Genomic DNA, 19,477 nt, shown 5'->3' with positions numbered 1-19,477 from the left:
CCTCCCCCCCTTCTCATCACGCGACCAAACCATCTCAACCTTGCCTCTTGTATCTTTGCTCCTAAGTCGTAACTTTCACTGTTCCCCTTGCATAGCCATTTCTCAGACGATCCTTTCTGGTCACACTGCACATCCTCCTAGGCAATCTCATCTCCACTGTCTCCATCCTGCTGATGTTATTTTTCCTCAGGGCCACAGTTTCCATAGCATACGTCATAGCTGGTCTCACTACTGTCGTGTAGTGAGATTGATCGGCACCCTCTTATTGCATAGCACTCCAGCCGTCTCTCTCTCTCTCCAGTTCCTCCATCCGGCTTGCATCCTGCATTCCCACTTCCTTCTCAGCCTCTCCATTCTTTTTCACTATTGAACCTAAATATCTAAAGTCCCTAACCTTCCTGATGTCTCTCCCAGGTAGGTCCGAACTCTTGTCTTCACATTTCTGTACATTTCCTGCACCAACCTGACATATTTCTACAGCACCCTCTTCTCCCTCAGACACCTCCAGACTTCTTGCCTTGGCACTCTATCATACGCTTTCTCCAGATCAATAAACACCAGATGTAGCTCCTGTTGCTTCTCTCAAAACTTTTCCATCATCTGTCGTAACCTTCCTTCCAGCTCCAGATCTGTCTCCTGGCTACCATCCACTTTGCAACATATAATACTCGGGTCATACTTCTGCTGTTTCATACCTCCCCTCTCTCTTCCAGTACTTACTTACTTCCATCTTTCCAGTTTAGCTGCCACTTCTTTTAATTCTGCACACAGCATGATGTCATCTGCATACAACATTGCTCAATGCATGTCTTCTCTCACCTCCTCTGTCACAATATTAAACAGGAACAGACTTAATGCTGACCCTTGATGCAAGCCAACTGTCACTTGAAAACTTTCTGTCTCTCCCAGGTAGGTCCAAACTCTTGTCTTCACATTTCTGTACATTTCCTGCACCAACCTGACATATTTCTCCAGCACCCTCTTCTCCCTCAGACACCTCCAGACTTCTTGCCTTGGCACTCTATCATACGCTTTCTCCAGATCAATAAACACCAGATGTAGCTCCAGTTGCTTCTCTCAAAACTTTTCCATCATCTGTCGTAACCCAAAGATAGCATCTGTCATCGAATGACCAGGAATGAAGCCAAATTGCTCCTTTGCAATCTCCACCTCCTTCCTAAGTCTTCCATCGAGAACCCTTTCTAGAATTTTCATTGTGTGGGATATCAACTTTATTCCTCTGTAATTCTTACAGTCTTGTACATCCCTTTATCCTTGTAGATGGGGACAAGAGTACTTTCCCTCCATTCCTCGGGTATATTTTCCTATTGGCAAACTTTTATGAACAGGTCCCACAGCAGGTCAATTCCCTCTTCCCTCAGTGCCTTCCATGCCTCCATCCTATCAGGGCCCAGTGATTTCATTCTTCATCCTCTTTATGGCCTGTACCATCCCCCCTCACAAGGCTGTCCATCTTCTCAGTGAGTCCTTGCATTTCCCTCATTGAAAAGCTCTTCAAAGTATATTCTCCATCTGTTTCTTATATTCACATCCCTTCTTAATACACTTCCTCCAGTCTTTGATCTGCTTCACATGTAAGATATCCTTTGATGCTTTATTTCTATATTCTGCCAATTGATAAATTTTTCTTTGTCTTTCCTTTGTTTCTAATTAATCATAAAGATTTTAATATGGCCTTTGCATGTGCAACAACTCTCTTGGCCTCTCACGTTCTCTCTCTCTCTCTGTTTTCTTCCACTATTGACTTGTACCACTTCTGTTTTACCTTCCTCTTAGCCGTCACTGCTTCTTGTACATTATTATTCCACCACCAACCCTCCTTCTTCTCTCTAATCTTTCCAGATGTTTCACCAAGCCATTGATTGCACAGCTCAGAATTCCTATTGAATTATGTCTCCATCAATCTTGTGCACTTTTTAGTCCATTTGAAAAAAAACATTGTTATTGATACTCCAGTAAAATTAGTGGCAGATTGAGAAAGAGAGTGAAAGCAAAAATGAAACAAATCTTAGCCCTGCTGCTATCAGTTGCTTCTGTTTTTCTGTTAAAAAAATTTAACTGCAAATATAATTAAGAAACACATGATGAAAGTTTAACAATGAAACTTAAATAAGACTGGTAATTAAATAAAACTCTCCAAGGACTTACTAGTTGCTGAAAAATATAAATAAAATATCTTGAGACTCACAGTCAACATTATTGGTTTCCTTACATATATAAACTGGCAAAATACTTAGATGAAGTAAACTCTCTTATAACTAGCCACACCCTGCCATTATACATTAAAATCACTATGCAATTTAAATTTGGCTATTAGGTATTAGCTCAAAGATACTGATAGTCTTGCACAGAAGGTTTCTATGCAACATTTTTGCATTCTTTTTCAGCCTCTCCGGAAAACCCCAGAAACCATTCAATCCTTCTCTCTGATATATCTGCTTTATTTAACCTATGCACTATTATTATTTAATTTTCTATCCCATTCACTAATTCATGGTCATAATCCATTAGCAATATCCTCTGCTGAACAAAGGTCTTTCCATGATGACGCTAACATTCCTTTAGTCATTCCGTGCAGTTCATGAAGAATACATATATGTAGTCAGTTGCTGTGTATTACAAATACTGTATTTCCAGTGCTTTTTTTCTATTCATCATGTCTAGAGAAAATTCTGCAAGTGATGTTATGTTAGTGCAGCTAAGATGCAAGGAAAAGCATTTGTCCAGATGTGAAAATGCAAGCATTAAAGTATAATAAATTTAGTTTAATCCTTTATCCAAGTGTGAGCAAACAAAGTTTGCACCTGAAAGTATCTTCAGGACTGGGGTAGAAATATAAGACGATAGAAATATAAGATCTGATAATGTTGGAGTCTTGACAAGTAACAGATTGATTTGGAGGAAAATTGTAGATAGGAAGTTAATAATGATGTAAATTTTTCATGTAGTACTATCATATCCTGTACACCCCTTGAGTACATGTCAGGAATTTGATGATGATGATGATATCCTTATAGACATGTATGATGAGATACATTATATAAGAAAACCACCAATTAAGTATAAATATGTACTACTGAGACTATATTCCTCTTTAAAATTTTCTCTTATTCTGTCACCCTCATTTAACAATCTGAATAATTTCTCAAGACTTCCAGAATATCTTTATGTTTAGTTTATTATTATTCTGGTAATGCTTTTATTAATCTCTTTTATTATTATCCTCTGGATTAACCTGATAAAATCCTCTCACACTTAAACATCTCTATCATATCACCTCTCTTCCTCCTATCCACCAAACTCTGCAATCCACATCTCTTCAACCCCCCCCCCCCCCATCTCTCTCCATAGCCAGCATTCCAAACCCTGATATTGTCTTAGTCACTCATCTTTGAAACCTCTCCAATGTCTCTACATCACATTGAAAACCATGCGACCAGATCTGAGCACAATAATCCAAGTGTGGTCTGACCACAAATAAAGTGGCACAACCACTTCCTTATCCTTGCATGTTAGAGTACTTCTTATCATAGCAGCACTACAATGTGCAATCTTTGCAACACTAGCAATATGCCCTCTAAACTTCAGTCTACTGTCTGCAGTAGACTGAAGTCACTGCCATTGTCTGCATTCACTACAATGTTGTGAATGCATTCCACTCATCTGTTAATAGGTTATCTAGGTAAATAACTACTAACAGGGCACACCTCAAGAAAGTAAGGATTGAACATTAGGTCAGAAGCTCCAGTCAGTAATCCTTGAGGGTTATGTGGAGGTGTGTTCACCTCCATGTTATCTAACTTTGAGTCTAAAGTTATTCCAAAAATTCTTTTGAAATGTTGCAGCTACTGATTAAAAAAATTTTTTTAAAAAATAGTTTTTGATGCAAATGCTGATTATAATTAATCAGAACAATATCTGTAACGCTGCACCATTCATGGTTTTTCTGAAAAAAGCAAACTGACCTGTTTGACAGGGAAGGAACATTATTTATCTTTTGCACAATAATGAACTGCACTGATTTTTGAACATAGCTTAACAATATATTAAAGCTTCAAAAGTTAATCTCTGATATTATAATACATCTACCTAATCCTCTTCAAACGTTGCAAAAACAGTTCATAGTAAAAAAAAAAAGTCTCTGGGGGATTGCAGCATTCAACTAATATAAATCAACTGACTGAGTTACATATTTCTTTCAACAAAGTGACATCTCCTACAAAAACAGTCCCTTCTGATTTGCAGCGAACTCCCTGCTACATTTGATTCACTCTTTAAGATTTTTTATTTTTATTTTTAAATATGCACATGCAAACAGGAAAAAAAAAAAAAACAATGTCGCAAACAGCTCTTATAAAGAGTAGTTTAGATTCAAATAAATAAGAAAGGTGATTCTAAACTTATCCCTGTAAATAATATATTACTGTAATATATAACATTAGTTATTTAATTATGATAAAAATATTCATAACTTAATTAAAATCATAGTAGTGAAATAAAAATTAGTAATGTCTAATAGGAATAAAAAATAAACACACACACATACTTCTTCAATGTATTATTCTATAAAATTAATAGCTTCAGAATGGACAGACTTACTGACCACAACTCCTTCAGTTGACTTCAAAGAATCTATCATGTGATCAAGAATGGTAGGCAAATATTGGACCATGTCTGTCTTTAGAACATTTGATACAGAGGCAAAGAGACCATATCTATAAAGAATTATCACACAAAAAAAAACTATACCTATATATTTATATATAGGTATATATATATATAATAATAATAATAAACTATTTCAAAAATAGTTGAAATACAATTCATAGGACTAGATTACGACTATACAAAAGGCAACTAAACAAAAAAACCATTAAAACTTATCATACTGAGCTGGTTTAATAATGCACTTAAATGAGAATATCATTCTTTGTATCTATATCTACTGTGATATCAAATTACAAAATGATAATTTTTTTGTCATCTAAAGTAAAAAATAAGAATGTGCACTTATGCAAAAAGATTCTGGAAGGGGGAGAAGGTTCTGATAAACACCATGAACAAAAATGTCATATAAAAAAGTTTTTTTCAGAAAATATCTTTTAGGATATATAAGAAGACAAAATTAATTTTTGTTCTAGGTGTTTATCAGATCTTTCCAGACCCCACCCCATTGTATATGTTTAAAATAAAGTTTTAGAAAGTTTAATTTTTTTTCATTTGGTTACAAAGTAAATCATCGAAAGTTTATTTTTTCACTTGGTTAGAGTATAATAATATTAGTTTAATCCTTTATCCAAGTGTGAGCAAACAAAGTTTGCGCCTGAAGTATCTTCAGGACTAGGGTAAAGTGATACAACACCAGGGCAACTCGTTGCAAAGGTGGAGAAAGCTACCAACACTCCTAACTCAGTATCTCCTATTCCACTAGGGCCTGGCTCCCACTGAAGAGACCTCAATAAAGGTCGAAACTAGTCTGGGTAGTGGCCCTTCCTTTAATGCATAACATTAGACATATCCGCAAGGAGATGTGTTTTGCATTATAGGAGATACCGAGTTAGGAGTGTTGGTAGCTTTCTCCACCTTTGCAACGAGTTGCCCTGGTGTTGTATCACTTTACCCTAGTCCTGAAGATACTTCAGGTGCAAACTTTGTTTGCTCACACTTGGATAAAGGATTAAACTAATATTATTATACTCTAACCAAGTGAAAAAATAAACTTTCAACATCTTTCTCTAAATCCAGAGTAATTTATTAAAAAAGGGTGGCACACCATTTGGCAACTCCTATAGGTAGAGATGACCTGCTAATGCTTCTGCCTGGTATTTCCACTAGGGCCTGGCTCCCACTGAAGAGACCTCAATAAAGGTCGAAACTAGTCTGGGTAGTGGCCCTTCCTTTAATGCATAACATTAGACATATCCGCAAGGAGATGTGTTTTGCATTATAGGAGATACTGAGTTAGGAGTGTTGGTAGCTTTCTCCACCTTTGCAACGAGTTGCCCTGGTGTTGTATCACTTTACCCTAGTCCTGAAGATACTTCAGACGCAAACTTTGTTTGCTCACACTTGGATAAAGGATTAAACTAATAATATTATTATAAAGTAAATCATCATTGCCACGAAATTATCTTCTTGTTTAATCCTTTACCTAAGCATAAGCAAGCAAAGTTTGCAAGTATATAGTGGTTGTTCCAATACAAAGTAGCCTAGTCGTGAAGATACTTCGTGAAAACAGTTTCTTTAAAGGATTAAACAAGAATATAATTTCTTGGCAGGTATAATTTACTTTATAACCAAGTGAAAAAACTTTTACAATTATCTCTGATACAGAGTATTTTAATAATAAGGTAATACTTTTTTTGCTACTTGTATAAGGAAAGTATCATTTCTGCATAAATTCAACTGTGTTTCTGGGTCCCACCGGTGATGTTTAAATAACATTCATATTTAGGGTTTATTCTGGGAATTAGAGAAGTTCTGCTTGGTGGTAGGTTTTTGCCTGTCACTGCAGATGAGTTTAGTAGTGATCATTCAGCGAGATTGAAGTGATCCTATAGATAACCCAGAGTTTTCAGAGAGGTATCCCCACACTTTAACAGTATCACAATAAATGTTGAAACCAATCAGGGTAACAATCCTTACCATGATACTATGCAAGTCTGCAAGGAAGTGTGCTTTGCATTATGGAATACTGAGGCAACACCTTCTATATACAAAAAGCCTAGTTGTGAAGGTACTTCATGTACAAATTTTGCTTACACTTGAGTAAAGGATTAAACAATATAATTTCTTGGCAAACAGAACTTAAATCAAGTTTTGCTAATTAGAACTCTACCCAATTCAGTCAAATTCATATGCTGTGTCTATTGCTCCCCTAATGCAATCAACCACTCTGAGCTCTTCAATTTCCTCTCCTTAAAAATTGACTTTCTTCAGTAACACTTTCCCAACAGCAAAATCATTCTCCTAGGAGATTTTAATGTCCACAACACCAACTGGCTTTTCTCCTCCAGCTGTACAGATCTTGCAGGCAGAGATGCTTAAACATTCGCCATCACTAATGACCTTACACAACTAGTTCAGATGCTAACCAGAATACCCAATAACTCAAACCACTCTCCAAACACCCTAGACCTCTTCCTGACCAATAATCCTTCCAAATACACAGTGAATGTAGAGCCTGCTAGGCAATTCTGACCATAACCTAGTGCTCATCTCCTCTCCCCATGCAACAACGCTTACACAGCCACTACCATACAAGAGTAGTTTGGCATTAGGATAGCCCTGCAATATTGCTTCCAATCTTCCAGCCCAAACTCATGCACTGAACTCATAACCAAAGTAATCTTCACTGGCATGGAATCATATATTCCCCACAGTACTCTGACCTGCAGTTCCCTAACTAAACCCTGGTTTTCCAAAAGATGCACCAAGGCTGTACAAATGAAAAACCAAACATACCATTACTGGCTCAAATCAAGAACCTGAGTTTATACCCAAGCCTAAAATAAATGCAAAAACAAAACAAACAAACAAACAAAAAAAAAAAAACAATCAATGTTTCCAAAACAGAGTTCGAAAGAGCAAAAAAGCAGGAAATTAGCAGCCTGTGAAATGGCAGCCGAGCCTTTTGATCCCTTGCCAAAGCAATCAGTTGTAACTTCTGCCCAACATTATTCCCACCTCTATCATACTCAGATGGCTCCATTGCATCATCATCTACAGAAAAGGCCAATCTCCTGGCCTCACACTTTGCTTCCAATGCATGCATAATTGACCCACAACCATTCAAGATATGCCATTATATCCTTTTGCCAGAAAGAGATCAGCAAAATACTGTGACTATGCAAATTAGACACAAAAAAAGCCTCTCAGCCCTGATGGCATTCCTCCAATTGTCCAGAAGGTTTACGCACCAGAACTGTTTCCTGTCTTATGTCACTTATATATACTGTCTTACTACACTGGTATCTATCCCACAACCTGGAAATTGGCCTATATTTTCAACCCATTCCCAAGAAAGGTGACAAGTCACTGCCGTCTAACTACCGTCCCATCTCACTCACCTCAGTCCTGTCTAAAGTAATGGAAAAAATCATCAATTCCTAACTTCTAAACTACCTTGAAGCTACCTGTCTAATAAACGACTGCCAGTATGGATTCTGTCATTGCTGACCATCAGGAGATCTACTCGCATATGTCATCCATCTCTGGACAAATGCTATGGAGAAGTTTGGTGAATCTCAAGCAATTGGACGATATCTCCAAGGCATTTGACCAGGTCTTGCACAAGGACTTACTAAGCAAGCTGCCATCACTGGTCTATCTCAAGACTTCTGTAGTTGGATTGCCAGCTTTCTGTCTGGACACACACTATGTGTGGTGGTGGATGGCTCCTTATCTGCTCACCATTCAACTAATGTTGGGGTTCCTCAAGATCTTGTCCTCTAACCAACTCTCTAACCTACTATATATCAATGACCTACTTCAGCTTACCTCCAACCCAATACTCAGTTTTGCAGATGACAGCACATTCCACTCCTTCCTTTCTTTTGATAAACCTTACTCCATACAACTCACCTCAACCTACAGAACAGCAACTATCACTGCCATCAGACCTCCAAGCCATCCCTCAATGGGCTCAGATAACCTAGTCAATTTCAATGCAAATAAAATACAGTACTTTCTCATTTCTCATAAAAAAGAACCATTTTCTTCCAGTATTATTTTTGACAACACCCAAATTTCCGACAATCTGCAATTTCTCTTCTTGGAATTACCCTGACATCAAGCCTCTCCTGGCATAAACACATAACCATTGCATCCTCAAGCTTCTAAAAAACTAGGATTTGTCTTTCGCTCAAGATATCACTTCACTCCTGAACAGCTGTCAACTTTAAACAAATCACAAATCTGCTCAACCATCGAATACTGCTCCCACATATAGGGTGGGGTCTCCAAAAGCTCCCTCAAAAAATGCTCGACTCAATACAGAGGAGAGCAGTCAGACTTATTAATGACCCATCTCTTACCAATTCACTCCCACCACTTTCACACAATCAGTCTCTGCATTATGTGTTTTCTACAAATATTTCCATGGAAAATGTTTATCCAAAATAGCATCAATAATTCCCCCATTTAGTATGAAGCTAGTTGGAACATGTGCAGCTTCTGCTCAACATCCCTACACAGTGCAGCTTGAAACACACAGAACAAGTTTCTTCTCCTCCTCCTCCTTCATCCCTGCAACTGCTATACCATGGAACAGTCTTCCTCTTGATGTGTTCCCTAAGGAATACAATGTTATTGTTATGTTCCATTGAGTCATTTTCGACTCCTGGCGATTCTATGAACACATTTTCCATTGAGATCTGTCCCTGGCTATATTTTTCAGAATTTCCAAGTGCATTCCAGTTGCTTCTTTAACTCCATCCACCCATCTAATTCTTGGTCTTCCTCTTCTCCTGCTTCCATCAACTTTAGCAAGCATCATCATCTTCTCCAGACTGTCATTTGTTCTCATAATATGTCCAAAGTATGACAATTTTTGCTTGATGATCATAGCTTTGTGGGAGCAATCCGGCTTTATCCTGTCTATCACTGATTTATTGGTTTGCTTTGCAGTACATGGTATTCTTAGTAAGCATCTCCAAACCCATAATTCAAATGCATCTATCTTCCTTCTTTTACTCTTTCTCAGGGTCCAACTTCCACATCCATACAGTACCACAGGGAATACCGTTGCATTCACGATTCTGATTTTTGTTGTGAGGCTAATATCTTTATCTTTAAGGATCTTGCTTAAATTTGTCATTGCTTTCTTTCCAAGTAATAATCTTCTTCTAACTTCTTCAGTAAAATAACAATCTTTATCAATTTGGGACCTAGGAGCACATGTTGCCATAGCTTTTGTCTTTTTGAGGTTAAGTTTAAGACCATATTTAGCACTTTCTTCTTTAACTTTCATAATAAGTTCCTCCAAATCTTCTTTGCATTCTGCTAGCAAGGTGATATCATCTGCATACCTCAAATTATTAATATTTTTTCCACCAATTTTAATTCCAACTGAAGACTCCTTCAGCCCTGCCATTCTTAAAACGTATTCACTGTACAAGTTAAACAGGTATGGAGATAAAATACATCCTTGTAACACCCCCTTTACCTATAGTGAAATACTCAGTTTTTCCAAGATCTGTTCGGACAGTAGCTTCTTGTTCATAATAATGATTCCTTGAAAGATAATGAAATGCTCTGGTACTCCCATTGTTCTTAACACATTCCACAGTTTCACATGATCTACAGAGTCAAAAGCCTTGCTATAGTCAAGGAAACAAAGGTAGACATTCTTTTGATATTTCTGTGCTCTTTCTATTATCCATCTCACATTGGCGATTTGATCTCTAGTTCCTCTGCCTTTTAAAAATCCTGCCTGTTCATCTGGCATTTCTCTCTTCATGAATGGTTCCAGTCTTTTCTGAATGATCTTAAGTAAGACTTTACTTGCATGAGAAATCAGTGTTATAGTTCTGTGAACAAGTACCTTCTTTCCCAACCTCTTGTGTTGGAAGTTTTTTCCCACTTGGTTAGACTATAATAAATTTAGTTTATTCCTTTATCCAAGTGTAAGCAAACAAAGTTTGCACCTGAAGTATCTTCAGGACTGAGACAACTCGTGGTAAAGGTGGACTAAGCTCTCATCACTCCTTGTCTTAGTATCTCCCATAATGTAAAGCACATCTCCTTGCAGACATGTTGCCTCAGTCCTGAAGATACTTCAGGTGCAAACTTTGTTTGCTTACACATGGATAAAGGATTAAACTAAATTTATTATAGTCTAACTAAGTGGGGGAAAAGCTTCCAACATCTTTCTCTAAATCTAGAGTAATTTAATAATAAAGTGGTACACCTGTTGGCCACTCATATAGGTAAATATGACCTCTCCATTGCTTCTGCCCTTAGAATCGCCACTTCTGGATCTGCCTCCCACTGACCAGACCTCAATAAAGGTCGAAACTGGTCTGGGTAGTGGCCCTTCCCTTAATGCATAGCATTATACATGTCTGCAAGGAGATGTGCTTTGCATTGTGGGAGATACTGAGACAAGGAGTGATGAGATCTTGGTCCACCTTTACCACGAGTTGCCTCAGTCCTGAAGATACTTCAGGCACAAACTTTGTTTGCTTATATTTGGATAAAGGATTAAACTAAATTTATTATATCCTCTTGTGTATGGGTTCAACATAAAAAATAAAATAATAATAATAACCACTGATACAGCAAGTTAGTTTTGCATAATCAGTAAATAAATTTTACTTAAATGATATAAGTTTACATATGAAGTATTTTCCTAACATGTCCCATAACATACAGGGTACTCTATCATGACTGTATATGTCCTCCATCAAGAGAAAAGTCATAATTGAGTTTTATGATTTTTATGGCACAGAGACTCATACTGCACCAAGACACAGGTAACAGCAGTATGTACGGTAAATGGTTAGTAGGACAATCACAAACATCCATGTCCATGCCCTTGCCAGTATTTGAATCCGTAGCCTCTTAGCTGGAGAGCAGATACACTAACCACTTCGCTAACCATGCCAGCTCCTTCAGTGGGGTCTCATCAGTAGATGCTAGACCAGTGGAAATACTGAGAGCTAAATCAATGCATAAGTTACATTTTCTATATGCAAGTACCAAAATGGTATATCACCATATTAAAATACTCTAGACTTGACAAGATATAATATTCTTGTTTTAATCCATTACCCAAGCATGAGTAACAAAAGTATGCCTGCAAAGTATCTTCATGACTAGGCTACATGTGTATAGAGGCTGTTTCAGAAGTCAGGACTCTATATACAAGTGGCCTAGTCATGAAGATACATCACATACAAAGTTTTGTTTGCTCATATTTGGGTAAAGAATTAAACAAGAATATAATTTGTCAAGTATAATTTAAATAACCACTGATTACAGGATTTAAATGTTTCATATTCAAGTTTACTACAAACAAATCCATTTCCATTTGAAATTATATAAATCATTCCTATATCTCAAGTCTTCAGAAGATTTTTAAAATGTTACACCTAAACAATACTAACAATTTAAGTGAATTCTTATACAGGATGCTTGTAACTTAAAATCTATAATAAATTTAGCTTAATCCTTTATCCAAGTGTAAGCAAACAATGTGTGCACCTGAAAATATCTTCAGGACTGAGGTAAGGTGGTACATCCTACTGGCAACTCATAGCAAAGGTGGACCAAGCTCTCATCACTCCTTGTCTCAGTATCTCCCACAATGCAAAGCACATCTCCTTGCAGACATGTATAATGCTATGCATTAAGGGAAGGGCCACTACCCAGACCAGTTTCGACCTTTATTGAGGTCTGGTCAGTGGGAGGCAGATCCAGAAGTGGTGATTCTAAGGGCAGAAGCAATGGAGAGGTCATATTTACCTATATGAGTGGCCAACAGGTGTACCACTTTATTATTAAATTACTCTAGATTTAGAGAAAGATGTTGGAAGTTTATTTTGCACTTGGTTAGAATACAATAAATTTAGTTTAATCCTTTATCCAAGTGTAAGCAAACAAAGTTTGCGCCTGAAAATATCTTCAGGACTGAGGTAAGGTGGTACAACCCACTGGCAACTCATAGCAAAGGTGGGCAAAGCTCTCATCACTCCTTGTCTCAGTATCTCCCTCAATGCAAAGTACATCTCCTTGCAGACATGTATAATGCTATGCATTAAATTCGGGAAGGGCTCAGTCCTGAAGATATTTTCATGTGCAAACTTTGTTTGCTTACACTTGGATAAAGGATTAAACTAAATTTATTATAGTCTAACCAAGTGCAAAATAAACTTCCAAAACCAGTAACTTAAAATCATTATTATTTTAACCAAAAATGCTGTTGGAAACCTCAAAATTTTGTCAGAATTTTTATTTGGAATTGACTTAAATGACAAACCCAAAATAAAAAATGCAGACATCAGAAAGGAACTTGGTATTGATAATACAGGTAGTCTTCGACTTACGACGGGGTTACGTTCCAACCTCTCCGTCGTAAGTCGAGGACTTTTTTTTAATTCTTGATTTGTTTGATCAGTGTTATAATATTCTCATAAATTAAGTTTCTATATAACTTAAAACAGTGAAAAATTTATAAACATTTATAAATTATTTATTAGCATATACAAATACATAAATACAAAATTAAGAAAGAAAAATTTAAGAAAAAAATACATAAATGCATATCAAAAAATAGTGCACTTACTTTACTTTGAAATTCCTTTAAATATTAGTTAACATAAACAAAAAAAATTATTAACAGTGTCTTTAATTAAACAGGTGAGTAACTGTCACTTATTTGGACGATATGGTTATTTCTTGCGATCGGGAGTAGAAATAAGAAAATTGGTTAATGTTGTCTATTGGATTTTTTTCTTTCTTTCTTCAATATATTTTGTGATAACACCTGATTGCTTCCCGAATTTTCTTTTCGACTTTGGCGAAGTGATCAGTGTCTTGATCCATATTTTTGAGTAGCTGAAGTCCTTGATTTAGTTTAGAAAATACTTCAGCTAATCCTTTTACAGTAAATTTTTTTTAGCGATTTCTCTTCTTCGTCTTCCTCATTATTCCTTTCTTCTCCTACAACTCTTTCGTTTTGGAAAATCAAGTCTTGATCAGTCAGTTCACCTTCTTCGTGATCTGCTAATTCTTCTATGTCAGTAATATTGATTTCTAAATCCAGTTTTCTTGCAATTTCAACGATTTCTTCACCAATTTGTTCTAACATACTATGCTCATTGTACTCTTCAAGTGTCTTTTGCGGTAGTATCTTCTTCCAAATTCCTCGCATACATTGTTCCGATACTTCATGGAAGGAAGTATCAGAATATTGATTAATATCGTAATTTTTCCCAAACTCGAATAATGTTATAGGCATCGTTGTCCATTGCTGTTATTGCCTGAGAAAAAGCAGTTTTCAGGTAATATGTCTTTAATGTAGCAATCGAACCTTGATCCATAGGCTGAATCACAGCTGTTGTATTGGGCGATAGATACATCACATTTATATTTTCATTCAAATCGCTGATGTGAAGAGGATGACCTGGAGCATTGTCAAGCAGCAATAGAATTTTAAAAGGAATGTTTTTTTCAAGACAGTAGGCATGTACTTCTGGAATAAAACAATTTAAGAACCAGTCTTCGAATAAAATAATTGTCATCCAAGCCTTAGGATTACTCCTGTAGTACACTGGCAATTTATTCTTGTCAGTGTTTTTCAAAACTCTGGGATTTTGTGAACGGTAAACAAGAAATGGTTTTAATTTAAAACCAGCAGCATTTCCTCCAAGAAGAAGCATAATCCTATCTTTAAATGACTTAAAACCAGGCACCGATGTAGCTTCTCTGTGAACATAAATTCGTTCAGGCATTCTTTTCCAGAACAGTCCGGTTTCATCTACGTTAAAAATCTGCTCTAGCAAATATCCTTCATCTTTTATCGTCTCTTTCAGATTTTTCTTGAAAATTTCAGCACTTTCAAAATCGGAATTAGCAGCTTCTCCCATTATTCGTATGTTATGCAAGTTAAATCAGCTTTTGAATCGATAAAACCAACCTTTACTAGCGTTAAATGTATGCGTGCCGAATTTATCTTCTTGTTGTTTCCTTAAATTGTCAAATAGGCTGCGTGCTTTTGTTTGAATCATAAACAAACTGAGAGGAATATTCTTGCTGATTTGATCATCTATCCATATCACTAAAAGCTTCTCCATTTTCACGAATTGGCCCTTCTCTTTTTTTTGTTAAAATTGTACATTTCATATTAACTGCCACTTTAGCTGCCTCCATTATTCTCGATTTATCTTTTATGATTGTTGAAACAGTTGAATGCGATAGTTTTTCTTCTCGTGCTATTTCACCAACTTTCTTTCCTTTGTCATATGCTTTAATCGCCTTCATTTTAACATCTAAACTTAAAGCTTTCCTCACCTTCTTTTTTATGTTGGAATTTTTATCAGTAGTTTTACTTACTGGACAGGACAGGGTTATGACAAGATACAAAAATTGCAACGTGAGAAAAACGAATACTTCAACTGCTGATTAGCAACTAATGTGCCAAAGGCTGTGATAAGTTAGAGGTGGATGAATCATAGTAGCAGCTATGGCTTATTTGTGATAGGCTTTGCTTGTCGACTAACGGTGCTGCAATGCAAATACAAAAGCAATGTGAAAATTTGTGCAAAATGTATGTATGTATGTATATGATGGTGGCAAAGTTAAATTAGAGAATTTTTAATAATAATAATAATAATAATAATTATTATTATTATTATTATTGTTCCGGGAAACTCCAAGGAGTCGACAGACTCATCGAGGGAGGCCCTAACATCATGTCAAGAACAACTATTCAACATTCACACAGTATCTATCTATCATATCTTGCCTTGAACTCATTCACGGTCGTAGCACCCACAACAGACTCTGGAAGCTTATTCCACTCATTTACCACTCTCCAAGTAAAGAACCTAGCTCTAACACCCTTGTCAACCACGCTCTTGCCCAGCTTCCAAGCATGGCCCCTAGTCCTCCCACCACCAGTCATATTTTCAAAAATATCTTCTGGATCAATCTTATTAAAACCCTTCAGTAATTTGAATGTCTCAATCATATCACCCCTCCTTCGCCTATCGTCCAATTTCTGCAACCCACAAAACTTCAACCTATTCTCATAAGGTTCATTCCACAGACCTGCTATCATCTTGGTCACTCGTCTCTGGACCCTCTCCACTTCCTCCCCATCACGAAGAAACCCTGGTGCCCATAGCTGGGCAACAGAAGTCCAGATCTCGATACAGAGGAACAACAACTTGTTCGTCTCTGCATGTTAAAGTATTTTTCAGAAGCCAAGTGATTTGGTGAGCTGTTTTAGTTACTTTTGCAATGTGTCCCCTAAACTTCAACTCCCTATCCACCAACACTCCCAAATCCCTGGCCTCATCAATCTCCTGGAGTATGGTTCCACCAATGCGATATACTGCTGCTATTCTTTTCACCCCAAAGTGCATAACCTTACACTTTGCCACATTAAATTGACATCCATTTTTCCTAGCCCAGTCCTCCAAACTATCCAAATCATCCTGTAAAATTTTGACATCCTGTGTACTCATAATTGCTCTACCCAACTTTGCATCATCAGCAAACAAGTGAACACTTCCTCTCAGATCCTTTCCAATATCATTGATGAACAAATTGAAAAGCAGTGGTCCAAGAACAGAGCCCTGTGGCACTCCACTAGTCACAAGACATCTTTTAGACTCCACTCCTGAATAAACCACTCTTTGATATCTCTCCTTCAACCACCCTCTTATCCATCTCACCAACCCTATATCTATACCCATCTGCTCCAGTTTACTGATTAGGGTTCCATGTGGTATCCTATCAAAGGCCTTGGCAAGGTCCAGTAGTATCACTGTAAACCCATTACCCCTATCCAGTTCAGCCGTCACTGTGTTATAAAACGTGAGCAAGTTACTGAGGCATGATCTACCCTTCACAAAACCATGTTGTCCCCCATACAATATCCCATTTTCATCTATCCAATCCTGTATTCTTTTCTTGACTAATTTCTCTAAGACCTTGACAATGATTCCTGATATGCTAATCGGTCGGTAATTTACAACAGCAGTCTTGGAACCACCTTTATGCAGTGGAACTATTTTCCCCTCTTTCCACCCGCGAAATTTTGGCTGTTGTAAGTGCGAATCGTAGTAAGTCGAGGACTACCTGTATTCAAAAATATGCAAAATTACTACAATAAATAAATATGGTTGCTTAATGAAAAAAAAAAAAGATTATATTAGCAAAATGTGTTTGAAGCATAGAAAAGACTAAGATCAAGATATGAATAAATGTTGCTTCTCAGAAGAGAAATTCAAGAGTTGATCAAATCAGATACCTATCAATCCAGAAGAAAACTGAAAGGAAACTAATAATGAAATCTTAAAATTACAATGAGCAATCATAATACAGAGTAGGTAAATGATGACAGCATAAAATTGCTTTACAAAAAAACTGACAAATTTATTCCACATGTCTGATATGAAGTTTTGATGCCATTGCACAAAATGGAATTCTGTGTGTGTTTTGTGCAATTTTTTTAAATGTCTAAGTGATTTTTATTTTAAAGGTTTTACCGTTCTATTTATTCTGTGTATATTTGTTTTCCTGAGTAGGATTCCTGTTTTATGTTTTTTTTTCTTATCTGCATTGTTTGTCAAAATGTACTTCTTAAAGTGAGTGTATTGAGCATGTCAACCAACACACTTTAAACAGTACATTTTAAGAAGGCAGCAATTATCTCTTCCATTTGAGGATACAGAAATAAAATATTTTTGCATGCTGGCTGTAAAGACAGTCCACAGCACCGAACCTGATGGCAATGAATCAGAGGGCTTTCCAATCAATTAGTGAATAATCCTGCTGCTACTTATCTGCAAGTGAAGGAGTATAAGGATAGCAATACTGTATGTGGAAGCCATGTTTCATGAGTTTTTTGCCATCACACTGCACATCACTGTTATGCTGACATTACCAGTCATGAAACTTTTTAAAAATTCCAGTGACATTGCAGATAATAAATCTCACATAAAATATATATATATAACTTGCTCTTCCACAAAATTTTATACAAAAACACTTTCACTAACTATTATATTTACGGCTATTTTGCCTGCTTCTGTTTAGGAGTGCCTCTGTTTAAATGTCATTGGCTTTTTTACTCACGGATTCTTAGGGCATTGTAGATGTATATTTACTAATAAATATATGTAGCATAAAAGTCCACATATCAACGCCCTACATAATCTCCGAGGTTTGGAAACTTCACAACATAAAATTGAGGTCACAACCCCGACCAATAGGCAGTAACACAAATACTTCAAAAGCAGAGACACCTACCTGACCTGACATAGCATCCACTTTCTCCATGTGTTCAGATGACGACCAAGCATAGTCAAAATGGACCACACCCCATCGACTCCCCCCCCCCCTAAAAATCAGTTGCTGTTTTCAACCCATTCACCCTTTCTCACCCTATATAAATATAAAAAATGCTCTTCCCATCCCTAATAATATAATATATATGTATATATATATTATTAAAAAAACCTGGGTTTTTTCCATTTCTATTTAATTCTCCCACATTGCCCCCACACAGTAGTTTGGACATTGCAGAAAGAAGAAAAGCCACAACACCCAGAAAAAGGTATGATGTGTAAATTTCTCTTCCTTTATACTACATATATTTATTGGTAAATATACATCTACAATGCCCTAAGAATCCGTGAGTAAAAAAGCCAATGACATTTAAACAGGGGCACTCCTAAACAGAAGCAGGCAAAATAGCCGTAAATATAATAGTTTGTTAAGAGGAGTAACATGGGAGTTTTCCCAGAAATAATATCCATAACACTTTCACTAACATTCTCAAACTTAAAGTGATATGCGCTACCATCACTTATATGGATTAAAATATGATGTTATTTCTCAGAGAACCTCAATTACCTAAATATTTTACACTATTCATTACATAAATACATGCATTTGTAAGATGATATGTCACATTAGATCTAACCTTGCCTTACCGATTACTAAACACGAACCCCCCTTGCCCTTTTATGATCAACTTTGATGCAAAATTCTCTGACCACTCTGTTTCATTTGCTGTTTTTACTGTTCTTTTAATTAACTACTCTGACCAATGCTTATTTTGTAAAACAATAGGTGCCGGTACTTTGGTATACTAGGCAAATGTGCAAAAAAATTATTTTTTCCTAGTATCTATATTCAAAACATTACTGTTAATGTAAAGGTGCTGGTACACCATACTGTTGCCTGAGAAAGTTGACTTTCTATAGTCTAATTACCAAAACCAGGATCAATTCAGAGGTTTCAATGTTTATAATTCAAACTGGCTTCGCTTCTCTAAATCACAAATCAGGTCATAAGAGATGATGTATTTGTTGTTAGCAAATTACCTAAACAAATATGCTTTTACTAACCAGAATACTAGATATTCTTCATTCTCCCAATATGCTGAACTTTTCTTGATCAGTTCTTACATACAGACTGTAGATGTCTGGTAACTCTGACCATAACTCTCTTCACGTTTCTTTTTCTACAGATCAACATTCACCAGCAAATCTCACTCTTATGTCCTCTTACACTTCAATGGTAGGTACTAAATTGGATGATGACCTTTAATTTCTGTCGCCTTTTCATGGCCTGAATAATGTTTTTGCTTTACTCCAAATAACTCAATCCTTATAGGAAATTCGAGCAAAGCATTTATTCCCCCCCTCCCCCAATGACTATCGAAGACATATTCTGAAACTAGTGAGCTATAGTACTCCATGATAAAAGTTCACATGCTTTA

The 19,477-nt window shown here is 36.5% G+C and overlaps 1 protein-coding gene across 1 annotated transcript in view; it reads right to left on the bottom strand.

Annotated features, from left to right (window-relative positions):
* The window catches only part of LOC150103443 (importin-4-like), a 321,740-nt gene that overhangs the window by 96,387 nt on the left and 205,876 nt on the right, over positions 1-19,477 (bottom strand). The window contains exon 19 of the mRNA XM_090397560.1: positions 4,625-4,736. Within this exon, the coding sequence (XP_090253686.1) occupies positions 4,625-4,736 (112 nt within the window). The remainder of the gene's footprint in view (positions 1-4,624; positions 4,737-19,477) is intronic.

Source organism: Typopeltis vanoorti, chromosome 9 (genome assembly GCF_054136105.1).
Source record: "Typopeltis vanoorti isolate ZY-2024b chromosome 9, IOZ_Tvanoo_1.0, whole genome shotgun sequence".
Classification (NCBI taxonomy): domain Eukaryota; kingdom Metazoa; phylum Arthropoda; class Arachnida; order Uropygi; family Thelyphonidae; genus Typopeltis; species Typopeltis vanoorti.
This window is presented reverse-complemented; position numbering and strand designations above follow the sequence as displayed.